Source organism: Chlorocebus sabaeus, chromosome 9 (assembly GCF_047675955.1).
Source record: "Chlorocebus sabaeus isolate Y175 chromosome 9, mChlSab1.0.hap1, whole genome shotgun sequence".
NCBI classification, from domain to species: Eukaryota; Metazoa; Chordata; class Mammalia; order Primates; family Cercopithecidae; genus Chlorocebus; species Chlorocebus sabaeus.
In genome coordinates, this window is record NC_132912.1 from 73652027 (window position 1) to 73668671 (window position 16645).

General features: G+C 36.6%; 2 protein-coding genes across 4 annotated transcripts in view; one reads left to right on the top strand and one right to left on the bottom strand.

Annotated features, from left to right (window-relative positions):
• LRRTM3 (leucine rich repeat transmembrane neuronal 3) overlaps positions 1 to 13355 on the bottom strand; it is a 185302-nt gene extending 171947 nt beyond the window's left edge. The window contains exons 1-2 of the mRNA XM_007963299.3: positions 12761 to 13355; positions 10896 to 12427 (exon numbers count right to left, since the gene is read on the bottom strand). Coding sequence (XP_007961490.1) covers positions 10896 to 12427; positions 12761 to 12764 — 1536 coding nt within the window. The 5' untranslated portion in view covers positions 12765 to 13355. The remainder of the gene's footprint in view (positions 1 to 10895; positions 12428 to 12760) is intronic.
• CTNNA3 (catenin alpha 3) overlaps positions 1 to 16645 on the top strand; it is a 1853344-nt gene that overhangs the window by 836485 nt on the left and 1000214 nt on the right. The window lies entirely within an intron of this gene.

Sequence of the window (16645 nt, forward strand, 5' to 3'; positions counted from 1 at the left end):
GTAAAGGAATGAACAGGAGGGAGGAAAGGAGAAACTCAGAAAAGGGAAGATGCTTCGGTTCTGTATAATCTAATATGCCTTCTGCATGATCAGTGTTTAGGAGGTAAAAAAGATGAACATTACTACTTGTCAGCTTCTGAGGGTTGGAGGCCTCCAGTAAAGTAGTTACTTTGGAAATGTGTAAAATCAGAGGACAAAGACCTAGTTTCTGTCATAGTGTAGGGTGTTCCCTTGGTGTGGATAAGAGAGGAGAGGCCTCAGAATGCATCTAAAGTCGAATCCTTGCAAACCTGGGGTTGAGATAAGGAGACATCCAAGCTAAAGAGCAAAGGACCTTTCTCAGGAGGAGGTAGACAGGAAACGATCACAAATGTATGGCTTTTAAGCAAACGTTGACTACCCAGCCTCTACAAAAATGAAGGTGTATTCGCAGCTAGACTTAAATATTATTTCTTTGTCTCAATTTTTGTTAGCTCTTATTCCCTTTAACATATCCCTCCAAATGTTCATAGCTTTGGTAACTCTCACAGGAAAAAAACGATTGGTAGAGTATTCACAACACGCAAGCAATTTAAATCAGAACATGATCCTTTAAAATCGTATTTTCCTAAGAATACAATTAACCTTTGAACAATATGGGTTCGAGCTGCATGAGTCTACTTACACGCGGATTATTTTCCAACTCTGCTACACTGAGACAGCAAGACCAACCCCTTCTCAGTCTCCTCCCCCTCAGCCTACTCAACATGAAAATGCCAAGGATGAAGACCTTTAGGATTATCCATTTCGCTTAATAAATAAAAATATATTTTCTTTTCCTTATGATTTTCTTAATAATATTTTCATTTTTCTAGCTTACCTTATAAAATACAGAATAAGATACATATAACATATAAAATATGGGTTAACTGACTTTATATTATCAGTAAGCCTTCTAGTCAACAGTATGTTATTAGTAGTTCTGGGGGAGTAAAATATTATATATGGATTTTTGACTGTATGGGAGGGTTTATTCCCTTAAGCCTCACATTGTTTAGTGGTCACCTATAATTTTTGAAGCCCATTCAATGGTAAATGAGAAGAGTGTATATAGTGAAAAAGTGTATATTAAATTAAAACTTTAAAAAGCTTATATTGACTACATAAGGAAATACGAGGTTGATATAATTAAGTTTCCATAGAGTTGAAATATTTACTATAGATTATTTGCAACAATAACTTTATAATAATGACCAGAAAATCAATTCAACAACATCTGTCATGCATTAAAGACTGTATCAATCACCACTGGAAGAAGAAAGAAAAGAAGAGATTATCCATTTCCTCAAAATGTGATGCAAACCCATTAATAACTCTAACATAAGGTAGACTGTGATGCAGTCTCTGGGAGAGGTAAAAAAAAAAAAAAAAAAAAAAAAAAAAAGCCAAACCAGAAAAGAGGGAAGGACAAGATAAGATTAATAAGACATCTGGGGTGAGTAGAATTTGATCTATTCTGGAAAGGCTCAGAAATTGTCAGGACTTGGGAGGGAGGAAAGGCGTTTCTCACAAAGGAAATTGCTTGATCGAAAGCACAGAGATAGGGAAGCATGGGCTACTTTGAGAACCTGCCAGTGGTAGAGCATGGGAAAGGGTAGGGCAATAAAGGTGGATGTAGCTGGGCTTTGTTGGGAGGCTGAGGACATTGGTTTTATGTACCACCATCACTCTTCAGTATTAACTACGTGCTCAGATGCCCTTGAGCTTATGGAAATTTAGATTCTATTTCCTGAAAGTCCACCAGGAGTCTGTTATTCAAAATAAAAGTAGGCAGTGTAATATGACTATTAAAGCACATTGTGATACTGAGATTTTTAGCAGTTGGAGCTAATGAAGGGAAGGAGAAAGTATTATGTGCCAACTTTCATATTAAATGATTTTATCTACATCATCTCATTGAATTTTCATAGGATCTTTGTATTATATATGAAATATACGTGGAAAAATATTTAACAAATGCTGATTCTTTGGTTTCTTGAAACAATCCCATGATAACTACATTTTTACACATTTTTATTAGGATGATGGTGTTGAGACTTAAGGTTTCAGTTATTAAAATCCCAGAAACAGAATTCAAACTAGTTCTTCCTGGATCCATAGTCCAAGTTCTTTCTAGTATACAATGTTGTCTCTGAGGAGAAAGACTTTGTATAATGGCAATTCACTGAAAAAAAAAAAAATTCTCAAATACAGTTTACTGAATGAAACATGGATTATTTACCCTGCCTTGGCTCCTTTGTAAAGGCCCAAACTCATGTTTGAGAAGAATACCGAGGAGTCTATACAGGATGATTTCAGAGCGCTTTGCAAAAGTCTTTGCCTCCAGAAGCACTTTCCCCAACCCTGCTGGCTATGCCTGCTCTTAATATATAACTTCCTTACCTTTAGCTGAAGGCTTTTATCTTTATTTAAAGGTGAGTGCCCTTGGAAGGGACAGTAATCCTGCTCTCGCTGTGGGAGCAGACATTCCTCTTATGAAACTAAGAAAGCTCTGGGCACCACTGGATGGAGGAATTTCAATATGGGTACTACTTCGAAATAGAGAAAATACATGGAAATGGGAGGCTGAGAAGACAGAAGGCAGATATCTCAGACTTGACTAGATTGCACTGTACAGTTAAATCTAGTCCATCTGTCTGATGACTCCAACCATGAAACTGACTCTGTGACTTTCTGACAGGATCAACATTTGATTGGGAATTCTAGAAAAACAGGCAAGGCAGTGCACTCAAAGAATTGAGAAAAGATCTGCAGGCAGAAAACAACACAAAAACAAAACAAACAACAACAAATAAAAGACAAAGCACCAGGAAAACCTATTAGAAATGGCAAAATAGAAGGAACATCAGGCTTAAATTTAAGAATGTGATGGCAAACTTGGGGGAGGGTAAATTAGCTTTCAAGAAAGTGAGTTACAGGATCGTCATCATTTGGGTTTTTTTTTTTTCTTTGTCTTAACATTAAGAAATGTATAATGTGAGCTTTTGGCTATTTTGAAATCTACCTTGACTTTCTCTTTTCATCTATATCTAGCTTAATGCTCTTGCATTTTAGTGTAAACAAATAAAGACCCCACACATCTCTGTGTAGACCATAAAAGTGACCAGAGTGGAGCCCATAAAAATATATGTAGATTTTTACATTTTATTACTTAGTCCTCCCTGTAAAAGTCCAAAAGACTAAACACCTGCTGCTTTTTAATGAATGACATGAAATGGGCTGGAGTGGGTGCCACAGGCTGGAAGGAACACTATACTGGCAGATTCGACTTTAACTAGCAGAGGGATGTTCTAATGTTAAATCATTGGAAATTATTTCCTAAAGGGATCTGGAGATGTATGATTTGGCTTTGAGAAGCCTTCGTGGGTGGGGTATTAATTATTTTAGGGCAGTCCTATAAAGAAGTGAAAATGTATAGGATTAATGAGTGAAACTTATAGGAAGACAGACTCAATATAAAGGGCTCTGTTCTTATATTTTAAGGAAAACTATCTGAGTTTACTAAAGGCATAAAAGGCATTTTATCAAATCGTTAGATAATATATACAAATTCCTGGTACATAATAAGGACTCAATTATACCCAAATATATTCACCTTATAGGAAAAGTATTCACCTAATGGGAAAAATATATTTTTTCTAGGCATGTAAAACCTGTCTACTTTGGTGGAAATACAAATACTTATGTAATATTTCCTTTGCCATATTAGAAAGATCTTTAAATATTCCATTTTAAAAATAATTCAGTGATGTTACCTAACCCTCTATTGGAGGCAGTACACAAACCAACTATTTATACTTTTCATGTTAAAATTTTGTATACATTGGGCAAAATCCTTTTCATAAATTGACAAGTACATGCCAACACTAATCTCAAAGTCCTTAGTTTTAAACTTCTTGGAGAGTTTTCAACTATGGTAAACTTCCTAGAGTTTTCACTGTTATAACTATTTTCACTGTTGTAACTCAGAGAGTTTTCACTGTTGTAATCTTATCACACGTTTGTCAGAATTTTAAAAGCTACTCTACTTCTTCAATATCAACATGATGCATTCTACAAGTTTCCTTTAAAGCTCTTATGAGATTCTGGTTGAACGCATCAAAGATTAATGAGGGAACTTATAGGAAGACAGTCAGTATAAGGGCTATGTTGGTAAGCATATTCTTTCTTTTAGAAAGTACATAGATCTATATTCATGACAAAGAGCACATTTTTAGCTACATGAGGACCACCCAGTTGAACCTATGAACACCACTCAATGTAGCGTAGCCTCATGATACTGTAGCTTCACTGTCTGATGGCATTTTCTTTCTACTCCCACTTCATTAATAAGCTTTAGCACCAAGAATGCTGAATAAGGATTTACATTTAATTGAAGCAATTTCCTCCTTACTGACAAAAGGTATTTTCCACCCTGCATAGATGTAATTGATATGATGAAATGTCAACAAAATTGCCTTTGCTAAATGTAGTATTTACCTTATTATTTTATATGCCAGACCATAAAACTATATTTTACCCTTGAGAAGACAAAATTCTGATTATTGAAAAGAGTGTTTCTGATTGGTGAAATACAGTTGAGTACCCCCATACATAAAGTCCTATACTTTGTTTTCTAGGATTTAGCTAATTAAGAGGAAAACAGTAAGCTTTAATAATGTGTAAGACTGTAATTCAACTATAGATCCTATTTCTTCAATTGAAAATCAGAATATACTGTGGAGGTGTTTTATAGATTGTAGAGGAAAGAGAAGTGTCAGCCAGCTTTGAATTTGTTTTGTGTCCTAATATTTAATGCAAGTGTGTAACTTTTCTTTTGGAGATAATGCTGCCCATTTGAGCAGAATGACCAATTGTGTTGGTTTATAAAGGTAGACATTTTTTGGTTATATAGGAATTAGAGACTCTTTCAAATAAGGAGAACAACAATTTAAGAGTGGGAGAAAGGAATAAAGGAGAATCCTGCTTGGGAGAAGTGGGGGCCCTTAAAAATAAAAAGAAAACATTGAGAATTGTTAATAAAGTTATTAATTATCATAACAACATTTGCTGGAAATGACAAGATAGAAGCTCTTTTTTTCTTTTTTTTCCCAATAAAATGGATTATTATTGCTTATGGAAGTTCTGTTGTTAGAAAGTATAATTGTAAAATACATTGTACTTGCTTAGTCTTATACCATGTCCCACATATTCCTGTTCTCTCTGTGTTTCTGGAATTTTCCTCACATGTTCAGGAGCCCTAACTCAAGAGCATCCGTTCATGACCCTATTAAGTTAAAATGGCATAAAATTCACAACTGCTTCCCCACCTGAAAAACCATCATCCTCTCTGTGATCTTTAGCTATGCCATAGGAAATCAGTTGTCAAAGAGGAACAGTCTGTGTCTTGTTAAATTCCAAAAATTTTGAGAATACACTTGCTACTTCATATTGGTAAGAGCAGCCACATCCAGTGGAGGAAGCTTTTGGTCATTCTTTGATGAATTAATGATGTAATTTTGCATAAGCAATGACATATAAAAGAATGTCCCTGTACATTTATGCCCCTCTTTATCCAGTGATTTGTCAATAATTACAATTGATAAAGTCAATAGTAATTTCTATACTAAGAGGAGATCTTGGGCACAGTCTTCCACTGGAGTGCCCAGGGAAGAAACATCAGAGCAGATATCATGTGACCGATACCTGGAATGCGTGCTAATCCTACAGTAACATGTTATATGCAATTACTTTTTGCTCAATAATGATGTCATGTTGCCATATAAACATTATATTGATCCAGTGTAAAGTCAACAAGGAATGAACACAATGATACTAGAAAGGGAGTGGACAGGTAAATGTCCTGATTGAAAGCCCTTGCTATAGTTACCTGATTTGAAATACAACTAGAATTTTTAATGGGTTTGATGAGTATTTGTTTTAGTGTTCCCTGGTCAGTGTCTTTATGTCTGTTGTACATTGTGACAATCAGTATAAAAATCATAGACTTAGATAACATGAGGTGAAAGAAGCTGTGTCTATGTGAAAACAGAAAGTCACAGACAAAGTTCTAGACTTGTAGTGATGTAAAATGGGCTTGGGGTTCTGTAACATAGAGGTTACTGATTTCTTTTTGGCTCATGCCAAACATAGAACAACGAACCCCACTCAGTGTCTCACTAAGTGCTTTTTGAAAAGAAGAGGTAGTTGCCATTTTAGAGTTTACAAAGTACTTTTCACATTTCGTCCTCCTCATAACCATGAGCAGTCAATAGTACACATCCGTTGTACATATGAGAAACTTCAAGTTCAGAAAAGCCAGGAAATTTACCTGCGATGTCTTGATTAGCAAGTGTCAAAGGAACTTGAATTTAGGTCTTAATTTCTAAGGCCCATATTCTACCATGCCTGGCTGTCATATTTTCCTCAAATGAAAAATAATAATAAATTATTGTTACTTAGATTTTCTTGGTTGTATTTTATTATATTCTAGCCAACTAGCCAAAATCATCACCAACTTTTGGAGGCTAAAAGAATTTGGGTCCAATTCTGTAGGCTATTATGATTTGGAAAGCAGTCACTTTCACCTGTGTATTATTATCGTTTCTTTAATTCGTTTTCAATTAGAGCTGTTTGATACAAGCTATTTAACATCCATTCATTTTACTTCACTTAAAACTTATGTCATTCAAATTTACCCAAATATGCTTTTGTGCTCATTGTTTCCCAAAACTGCCTCTGATTTTTAGCGTAGGGAGCTAGGAGAATACAAGAATAGCAAAACTCCATGGGTTTGCTACAGATCTGGATTCTAATGACAATCCAGAGCAAAAAGGAATAGATGAAGCAACAGCTTCTGAATTTTTTATTTCTCATGGCTCGATTCTTACTTGCCATGTCTGGAACTCACTTTGTCTCAGGCTTCATGACCTGATGCTGTTTCTGATGCAGTCTAATCCACACTTTAAATAAACGATTTGAGTTCTCATTTTGGTAAATGTCAAGGGAAGAAAAGATATTTCATGCACCTACAGCATCCTAAAACCTCTTGCCAAATCCATGAATCTGACTCTGCATTATCCTTCCCCAGAAGGAGAGCATAATTTCATTATCCATGAATCATCACCTCTTAGACTGTAACATCATTGTCAGAGAGCCTAATAGAACCAGTGTTCAGCTAACTGAAAAGGGGGAGGGAGGGAGAAAGCGCTGGGGCAAAGCACAGGTCACTGGCACAATCAGCAAACTGAGAGTTCTAAAGCCGGAAGGGGAGGCCCCCTCCCTTGACACCTTTGACATATCTACTGACCAGTAAATAACTAATGCCGACTCTTGATTTAATATTAAAATTTGTTTTTCCTACCTAAGTTGTATGTATCTTGCTGATGAAAAACATTAACCCCTTTAATAAAAATGTCAAAATGTTTACCCAGCATTGATGAGCATAAGCACTTTAAAATATTTCTTATCTATTCTTATTGCATTATTATTCGCTTTTCATCTTTGGACACTTATTTCTAGCCCTCAGTACCAATTCTATGGCCTCTGTTCCAGTATTACTAAAAAAGTTAAAATGAAAAGAATAACATTTAAAAATTACATTATAATTATATTTACCAGGGAAGTGAATTAAATAAAATTCAAATCTGATTTACTAGTCAAAAAACATATGTTGTAAACCACATTTACACAAGGATTCAGGATAAAAAGCTAAAATGTGTGAATAGCTGTGGTTAGTCTAACTAGCCACTAGAGGTCACTGCTGCTCCATAGAAAGACAATTTATTGCCTGTCTACTTAGGTAGTTCACTCACCAAATCAAGTGAAAAATGGTGTAAATTCTTTGAAAAGATGTAATATCAACATCCTTGGGAAATACAAACTCATTTAAATGGAATATATCTTGCATAAGTATTGCTTACAAGACTGTGGCACTGGGACTATTAACTACATGCTGTGGTAGCACTCTCTGTACTGGGGTTAATAAAAATGGAAAAAACCCACATGCAGTTCAGAGACTAAATTCCATTTCTTCTCTGTTTTGGTAAAGCAAAGTATTCTGTGTTCTGTTGTATAGTTCAACAGGTCAGGCTTTTTTTTTTTTTTTTTTTTTTTTTTTTTTTTTTTTTAACTGTTGTCACCTTTGAGGAAGTCCGATATTTTATGTAAATACGTACTAGAAACATAAATATCAATCACATTTCTCTAATCTGCATGAACTTGAAATACTTATACGAATAGATTTATGATGTGTAGTCCAGAAAGTACCATGAGATGGAGGTGAGGCAACAACTTTTGAGCAGTAGACTATTTGGCAGTTGACTTTTTAAAATGTACAGTGGTAAACTAGTTATTGTTAAATCTACAAGAATTATATATCTGTGCTCAGAAGATACTGAGAACTACAGAAGATTCATTCTCAAAGAGTGAGGAGGAAGAAAGAACTTTTTTCCCATAATTTAATGTGCCAAATCAAAATGAGTTTTACCACCTAAGGGATTTTATTTTTGTTCTTATCTATTATTATGTTTATAAGTAAAGTTAGCCATTAAAAAGTGACCAGCTTTCAAAATATTGGCGATTCATTTAGTGTTATATCATATTTTATATACCAAGTAGCTTTGAATTTGAGAAATGCTTTTCAATATAGCAAGCATATTTTAAATATACTAGTAGCACCACAGCATCGAGAATCTGCAATAATTCAAAAATATAAGTATACATTGCCTAAATATATTTGGTATCCATCACAAGTAAGGCAGAAGGTTAAGTAAAAAAGAATAGAAATGGGGTTCTTTTCTTTAAGACTACATTTCATTAATACAAACATCTTTAGTACAGATAAAAATGAGGCTAACCAAAGAAAATTTCTTTTTAAGATGGAATATGTATTTACTGATGCTTTATGAAAAATGTAAAGTTACAACTTCAGTAAAAAACATCACAATAAGCTCAGTCATCCAGTAAACTGTAAGGAAGTATCTGCATTATTAATCCATTGGAAATATGTGACTTTTTGTCATTAATACATGTACATTCAACAATTATTCATGGGTAAACATTGTAGCTACGATGTTTTTCTGAAGTGGAATCTATTGTAAGATTTAATCAATATCAAAGTACCTTGAGAAATCCACTTTAAATACTTCTTTTTCTTTATTGCTTATAAAATTATGAATTTAATAATCTGGCATCCTTAAAATTTTATTTTATGGTGACTTGCCTAGACTTTTCTTCTTGGCATATGAAAAACCCCCAATCAATAAAAAAATTTAGTAAAAATAGCCATTCACTTTTTCTTTTTTGCTGCAGTGATTCTGTTTTCAGAGAAGAGGGACATGGTTAAAGATGTAGGGGTTGGCAAGCCAAATTAAATGAAACAGCCTCAATGTTGCAATTCCTGATATTTGCTTCTATAATAGAACTGTTCATTTTGGAGGATGAAGGAAAATACAGACTAAATATATATTTCTAAAAACCTTAATTGGCTATGGTTCAAGTTACTCAAATACAGAGGCTATGATATTCGTGCTGCAGTCAATAAACTTTCACCAATGGCATAAAAACATGCATGCAGCTTGCAGATTGCCAACAGGGTCTGTACAGAATTGTACTGATGGATGAGTTCACAATACAGATGAACACAGGGACACTGTAATGTCAGCAATAGAAAAGCAACAGAACTGTCATAGTGTTGGTCTTTTTTCCTCTAAGATTTATTTTATACATTTATTAAGGTGTTATCAAAGTCATCCTTTTCAATGAGGCTATGGGTGGAAGGCATGTCTTGGAATGTGTTCTCTTTATACATCTGAAGGAAGTGTCTGTCATTAGGGGACTGGTGTGTGCAGGACATGTAATGGAACACAACAGGGCAGCCTGACAAATCCTGAATAGATCAGGACAGAGCTAATGATTATACTAACTACATTAGGGTCTTTGAAAAAACTGGAAAGAGAAATTCTGATAAGTTCTCAACCACATGCCTGTAGCAAGCTGCTTTCCCATTTGCAAACCTTACCTGAAAACTTGCTAACTAACATGAGGTGTGGTGGAGAAATCTGGCTTCTCAATGCTGTTTCATTTATTTATTTGTGAAACATACAGGCTGGAAGAAATTGACAGTGAAACCTCTAGTCTGATTTTACAGACATGGGTTTCAAAGACAAGGCTTTGAGTTGAAAACTTTACATTTTTGTCATCTCCTCACATTTTGCAGTTATCTACTTGCAGTATTTTAACCCTTCATCACTTTGTCCCTGTGCTTGCCTTACTGTAATTCAGACGCCTCTGGAAACTGCTCAGGGTGCTGCTTTAACCTAGCACCATCTTTTGATAGTTTCCTGCAATTTTCTTTTTAAGTCAGGCATTGGTTTAAAGGCTCTGCCTGTCTTTAAAATGTTCCCATAACTGAGTCATCTGCAAGAATCAGCTCAAGCTCCAAGCACTTGGAATCATTCACCTCTTTCCTTGATTTGCCAGTGAGCTGCAAACCTTCTATAACTGTAGATTTGGTACCACCAGGAGGATAACAGCAGATGTAGGGGATTACTTTTGAAAGAAGTTTTATCTTAAAACAAATGCGACATTAATGGGATCAATAAAGGGTCTTATACAACAGGTATTATATTAAACCGGAGTTCAAGCCTCATCTTGATTGTGGTGTTTAAATTTCAATGGGTTGATTATGTATGAGAGGAAAATGACCAGTATTATGAATGCACTAATACGGACAGAGAAGGACCTTGCCAGCAAAGTGAGAGGGTAGAGGGAAGGGGGGCGGGGGGGCATCGCGTTCCCTTGATAGTCACCAGAGTTCAATAAAGCACCACTTATTTCCCAGCTTTTAAGAGCTCTTTTATCGCAATGGTTCATACCTCACACTCCCTGGAGCCCGATTTGTTATAGGTGCAGGGACCCGTCCCATTCAGCAGCATCTCGCTGGTCTCCGTGTTGGTGGGTTTATAATCTACATAAAATTCCTGGGTGCTGGGAGTCATTTGCTTTAGGGACTGTCTTTTCTTTTTCCTGTGCCTTCGCATGAGGGAGCGCTGCTGCAGCTGCTTCATGCTCGCAGGGTACCGCTTCCATGACACGTAGATAACCAGCAGGATGACGAGTACGGACAGGAAAAGCGCTACGCTCCCCGCGATGATTTTATGGAAAGAGATGTGCTCGGCGTCAGCATCGGTCTCTGGGCCGGGCTCTGTGGCTCCCACCGTCGGGGGCAGAGGGGGTTTGCTCTCATGCTTCGGCCTGGGGAGCTTGGGCTTAAACGTCGGCTTTGGGAGAGCCCTGGCCAGATCAAACCTCTCTGTAGTACTTTTGCCACAGATGCTGTAGTTCTTCACTGCATCGATCACGTTTACTCCTTGCAGCTCTTTGGGACTGGCACAGATAATTGTATTCTCTCTTAGACCTTTAAAACTTTTCAGCCAGTTTACAAGGGAGCAAATATTTCTGCTGCATTCCCATATATTCCCAGCAAGACTGATGTCATTGAGAGATATCCAAGAATCCAAAATCTCTTGACCAATAAATGTGAGCTTGTTGGAATCCAGGTTGAGGCGCTGCAGATTTGGGACGCACTGGAAAACACTGGGTCCACTGAAAGCTTCGATCTCATTGCCTGATAAATCAAGCCTTTGTAAGGAGCTCCAAGTCCAGGACATGGTCTGTCCTATGACACTGATTTTATTCCACTGCAAGTAAAGGTTCTGAAGGCTGACCAACCTTGGAAAAAGGGCCAGGTTGAGCTTGGAAAATTGATTGTGCTCCAGGTGAAGTTCTTTGAGTCTGATCATGCCAGCAAAGACATTCCTGGCTAAACTTCGGATCCGGTTATATCCCAGGTCCAAAAGTTCCAGGTTGCGGCAGTCTTGGAATATTCGCACAGGGATGGTTCTCAGGGAGTTAGACCGTAAATGTAAACTCAGCAGCTTCCGCAAGCCCCGAAACTGTTCAGATCCCAGAGAATGCAGCTGATTATAGGACAGATCCAAGTTCCGTAAATTTGTCACAGGTCTGAAGGTATTGTTAAGAAAATAGGAGATTCTATTGGAACTAAGAATCAGCTCTTTGAGTCTGCGTATTCCATTAAAAGCATTTTCGTCAATATTGCTGATATGGTTATGGTCAAGGTATAGCCAGGTGAGCTGGTTGAGCCCTTTGAATTGATTATACTTAAGTTTTTGAAGGCTGTTATAGCGAAGGGACAAACCTAAGCAACCAGCAGATATACTTGAGGGTATCTCCTGTAATTTCTGAGATTCACAATATACCATTTTGCCTTCACACCTACAGCCCTTAGGGCATCCTCGTTCGGCAGAAGAAAGCATTGTCAGTAAGACAGTGGGGGCTATAACCAGTGCTACAGCTGATCCGCTCAGTAGCCTAATTACATTGAAACCTGGAAATAAAAACAACTTAGAAAAGTTATCCCCCCAAAAAAGAATTAATCTTTAATCAAGCAAAAATAGGCATGTATTTTTCATTTTTTTAAATGTAAATCTAGATAACATTTAACATCTCATATTATCTCTTTGTAATTAAAGAGAATTGTCTTTAGTGTTTTGTTTTTTATAACAGTTAAACAAGGAAACGTGTCCACTAAGCAAATAAATTCAGTCTTAGAGCAGAGCAAGGTAATCTCTAAAATAATTAAGGCAGAATTATTACACAGACTAGAGGTTTTTTGCTTTTTGTTTTTAAGAAGGAAAGAAGAAAAAATGACAAAACATACCCATCCTTTGTATTGTTCAAAGGTCGTCCTTAGGTCTTTTGCTTTGGCTTAGGGGCCAGTTGCATGACAGCCCCTGTCAGCTGCACTGTAGTGAGTCAGGGCTCGCTGACACCCAGGAAGAAAAATTGGACCCCTTGGGAGATGGACCGATTTTGGAACATTATTCTTTGCCAGTCACGCAGAACACTCCAAGAACAAATAAATCCCAACACCGCATTCGCAGCAAAACATCAAAATCTTCCTAGGTAATAGGATCTTCATGGATATTACGTTTTTGCATCTTTACAGTTTTTTGGGGGGCGGGGGGACGGTAAAAAAAAAGAAAACTAGCTCCTACAATTTCTTCTTATGGAAAAACATGATGTATTCCTCCAGGCAATGTGGGGCTACCTGAGCTGCCACATCTGTATTCCATAGCCCAGCAGTTCGCGTGGTGAGCACCCAGTTCAGCCACAGAGCTGCGTTGGAGCCCAGAAGGCAGGAGAGCCCCGTACCGCGCACACGCTCAGCTCACTTCTGCAGACTGTCATTCTGAAAGCTGCTCGGACTGTTGCTTTGGTTTCACTGAATGCAGTCTTATGTAAAGCTGCCCCCAGTGGTGAAGAACATTATGGGCATGTGCAGAAATGTCTCTCTTTTATCTTGCAAATGAGCAGGCTCTCTGCTGGAAAATGAATGATTCTTTTGGGTGGCTCAGTAGGAACTGAATGGTCACCGTAATCAATAACTAGCAACATTTTCTGTGATTTCCAAGTCTTGTTTTACAATTTGGCAACGTCTTTATTGTCTGTGTCCACTTAATTGCTAACCATGTGCTGCCCAGAGTTTTTCTGGAGCTTGACATTAAGTTCACAGACTGAACGTCAATTTTTCTTAACCTCAACGCAGGCTTTAAACTGGAATTTATAAAATGAATTATTGAGCTTTTCACGGAGAAGCATTAACTGCCTGCCCATTTGACCTCTTGGAGTCACAGATCATATTATGCAAGGTGTCTCAGGATGCTAGAACACAAACATTTTGGAATAGAGGGGATGACTGATGACAAATGAATTAATGTGTCCAATAGCCTTTCCAGTTTTCTCACAAAAGATATAATTGATTTTATGGCTATGGTTTGGTTTGTTGCTTGGTGGTTGTAATTTTCTTTTAATTAGAAGGGAAATAAACCATTTTTAGTGTTAGTATACGAATCAAGAGATCATTTGGTTCATTCTTTATTGATGTTGCTGCTATTTATTACACCAATAATATTTATGGAGCACTTTCTAAGTGCTTTAAGTGGGCTATGTTGTTTTCTCTTTAAACAATAGGATGATGTGGGTCCTATTATAACCTCTCTTTTAAAGATGAGGAAACAGACTTGGAGAGGTAACTTTCTCAAGGTCACACAGCAAGCAAGTGGTACAGCTGAGCTTCAGAAGCAAGTCATTCTTATGCTGAACCGCTAACCACTAGATGATCCTGTTCAACAACACTGTTACCTTCATTTAAAAAAGAAGTCAACGAAAATGAAGCCGATTAAAGGATTGGGGCAGGAAGCTGTGATCAGCAAATTCTTGCTTGTTCTATTAGAATTGTCTAAACTTCTCTTGGTCTGAGGCTTCTAAAGAAGTATAAAAACTAAGGCAGGGCAGTTTAGTGATTAAGAGTGTAGATTTTTGTCACCTAGATTCCAACTCCTGGCTACAATTTACCAGCTATGTAACCTTCAGCAGGTTACTTACCTTCCCTATGCCTCAGTTTTCTCATCTGCAAAATGGGCATAAAAACAAAAACTCACTTCATGTTTTGAGACATGTTTTGAGAATTAAGTCATCTTATTATCTGTATGTTACTTAGAACAGTGTGTTGCATGCAATAAGCCTGTGTAAGATATTTGAATAATATTAACTTTATGTGTACTTGCTAGGATTATGTACTGAATATTGACTACACTGACCTTCATTAACTCACAAAGAACAACTTTAGGGAGCATTTTAAAATATTGTACATGGTGGACTTCTGAGATCTACTCAGTCTTGCCTTCTTTGATGAGGTAACTTCCTTTATGTTCATCATCTGAACTTTATCTTTAAAATAAATCTTGTGATTCTGTGGACCATAACTAATAATGTTTGATTCTTTTCATCCCCAAAGTAGAACATAGTACCATCTGCCATGTAGAGGCATTTTATTTAAAAATAATGGTATTCTTGAAAAAGTTTGCCTTATTTTTTGTTAGGTGAATTGGCCGTGGAAAGCCTTGGAGAGCTTTCACATTCTCCAAGGATGAGATGTTTGGTAATCACAATCAAAAGGGATCCTACAGATATATTACAATGGATATTACCAATTTCTTCGGCAGTATGCTCTTAATAAGGTAGTGCTTTCCCCCAGAGTTCTCACAGACCTAAAGCTGTGAATGCACATGAAACACCCAGTGAGTTTCTTAAAAAAAATAGACTTTCCAATCCCTCCCCCAGGATTCTCATTCTGGGGGGATGGAAGAGTGTGTACTTTTCAATAGTCTCTGATGAAATAAGTTTAAGAAACTCTCTGTGAAAGAATGATTAAAAATAGTGTTTTCTCCTAGTAGGAGGAGAGGGTATGCACACTTATAATACTGAGATGTAAGTTCCATGAGGACAATGTTTTGTCTACTTCATTTTTCCTAATATGTACAACACAACTTGGCACATTGCAGATATGCAATAAATAGTTATTGAAAAAATATATTTTTATAAGAGTCACAAGTACAATGGATATAGTATAACTGATTATGTAATGTTCGACATCTGTACATGGGATTGAGTCCTGAATATTTCCTCAGTCAGTCAGACTGGAAACAATTTCGGAGAATGTATTCTTAAAGGAGGTATATACAAAGACAAAAACTAGAAAGTGAGAAAACTTAGTTGATCAGCAAGTGATCTTTACTTTTCACAGAGATATCTCTTGTCTTCATAGTTAAACTACAAATTTCATGAGAACAGTAAATATGCTTTTGACTATTCCCTTTTGCACAGTACAGAAGGGTAATACTGAACCCTTATCATTTAATATCCCAAATGGGCTTGACAACTTGTATCTCTGAAAAACAGAGTAATGGGAATTACGTGGATAACTTCTCTCTCACCCTCTGTTGCTTGAAAGGCTCTGAGTTTTCCCCTCACTCTCCCAGGTAGTCATTGAGACATCTGTTTTGCCCAAGAGCTGCAGAGAGTCACTCCAGGAGGCTGAAGGACCCCATCAACTTTGTGCTTCTTGCTCATCATGCTTTACTTCCCAGTGACAGAAGAACAGAGCAACCTACCGAGAATGTGGGCTTTCACTTTGCTTCTCCTAGGATAAATCTTCTTGAATTATATATGGTGAATATTATTCTCCCCTGTGTTACACACATTGCTGTTAGTTCTCAGACATTTTTCTGTTATCTCTGTTCCTGATCTTATCTTACTGCATAGTTCTGACTTTACACCTACCCTTTGGATCTTGTAATTGATATTTGGTCTTAATACTAACAACTGAGGGTACAAAATATTAGAATGAATAAGTAAGACCTAGTATTGGCTAGCACTATGGGGTGACTATAGTCAATAATTATTGAATTATACATTTAAAAATAAAAGTGTAATTGGATTGTTTTTTATACAAAGGGTAAATGCTTAAGGGTATGGAAACCACATTTACCCTTATGTGATTATTACACATTGCATGCCTCTATCAAAACATCTGATGTACCTCAGAAATATACACACTTACTATGTACCCACAAAAATAAAAAATAAAATAAAAATAAAACAAAACTATATGATAGGAATGATGTGCTACAATAAAAATTGTTTTGGTAGCAATATATTGATTGACAAGGAAAAATGTTCATAATAAAATAATATTAAGGAA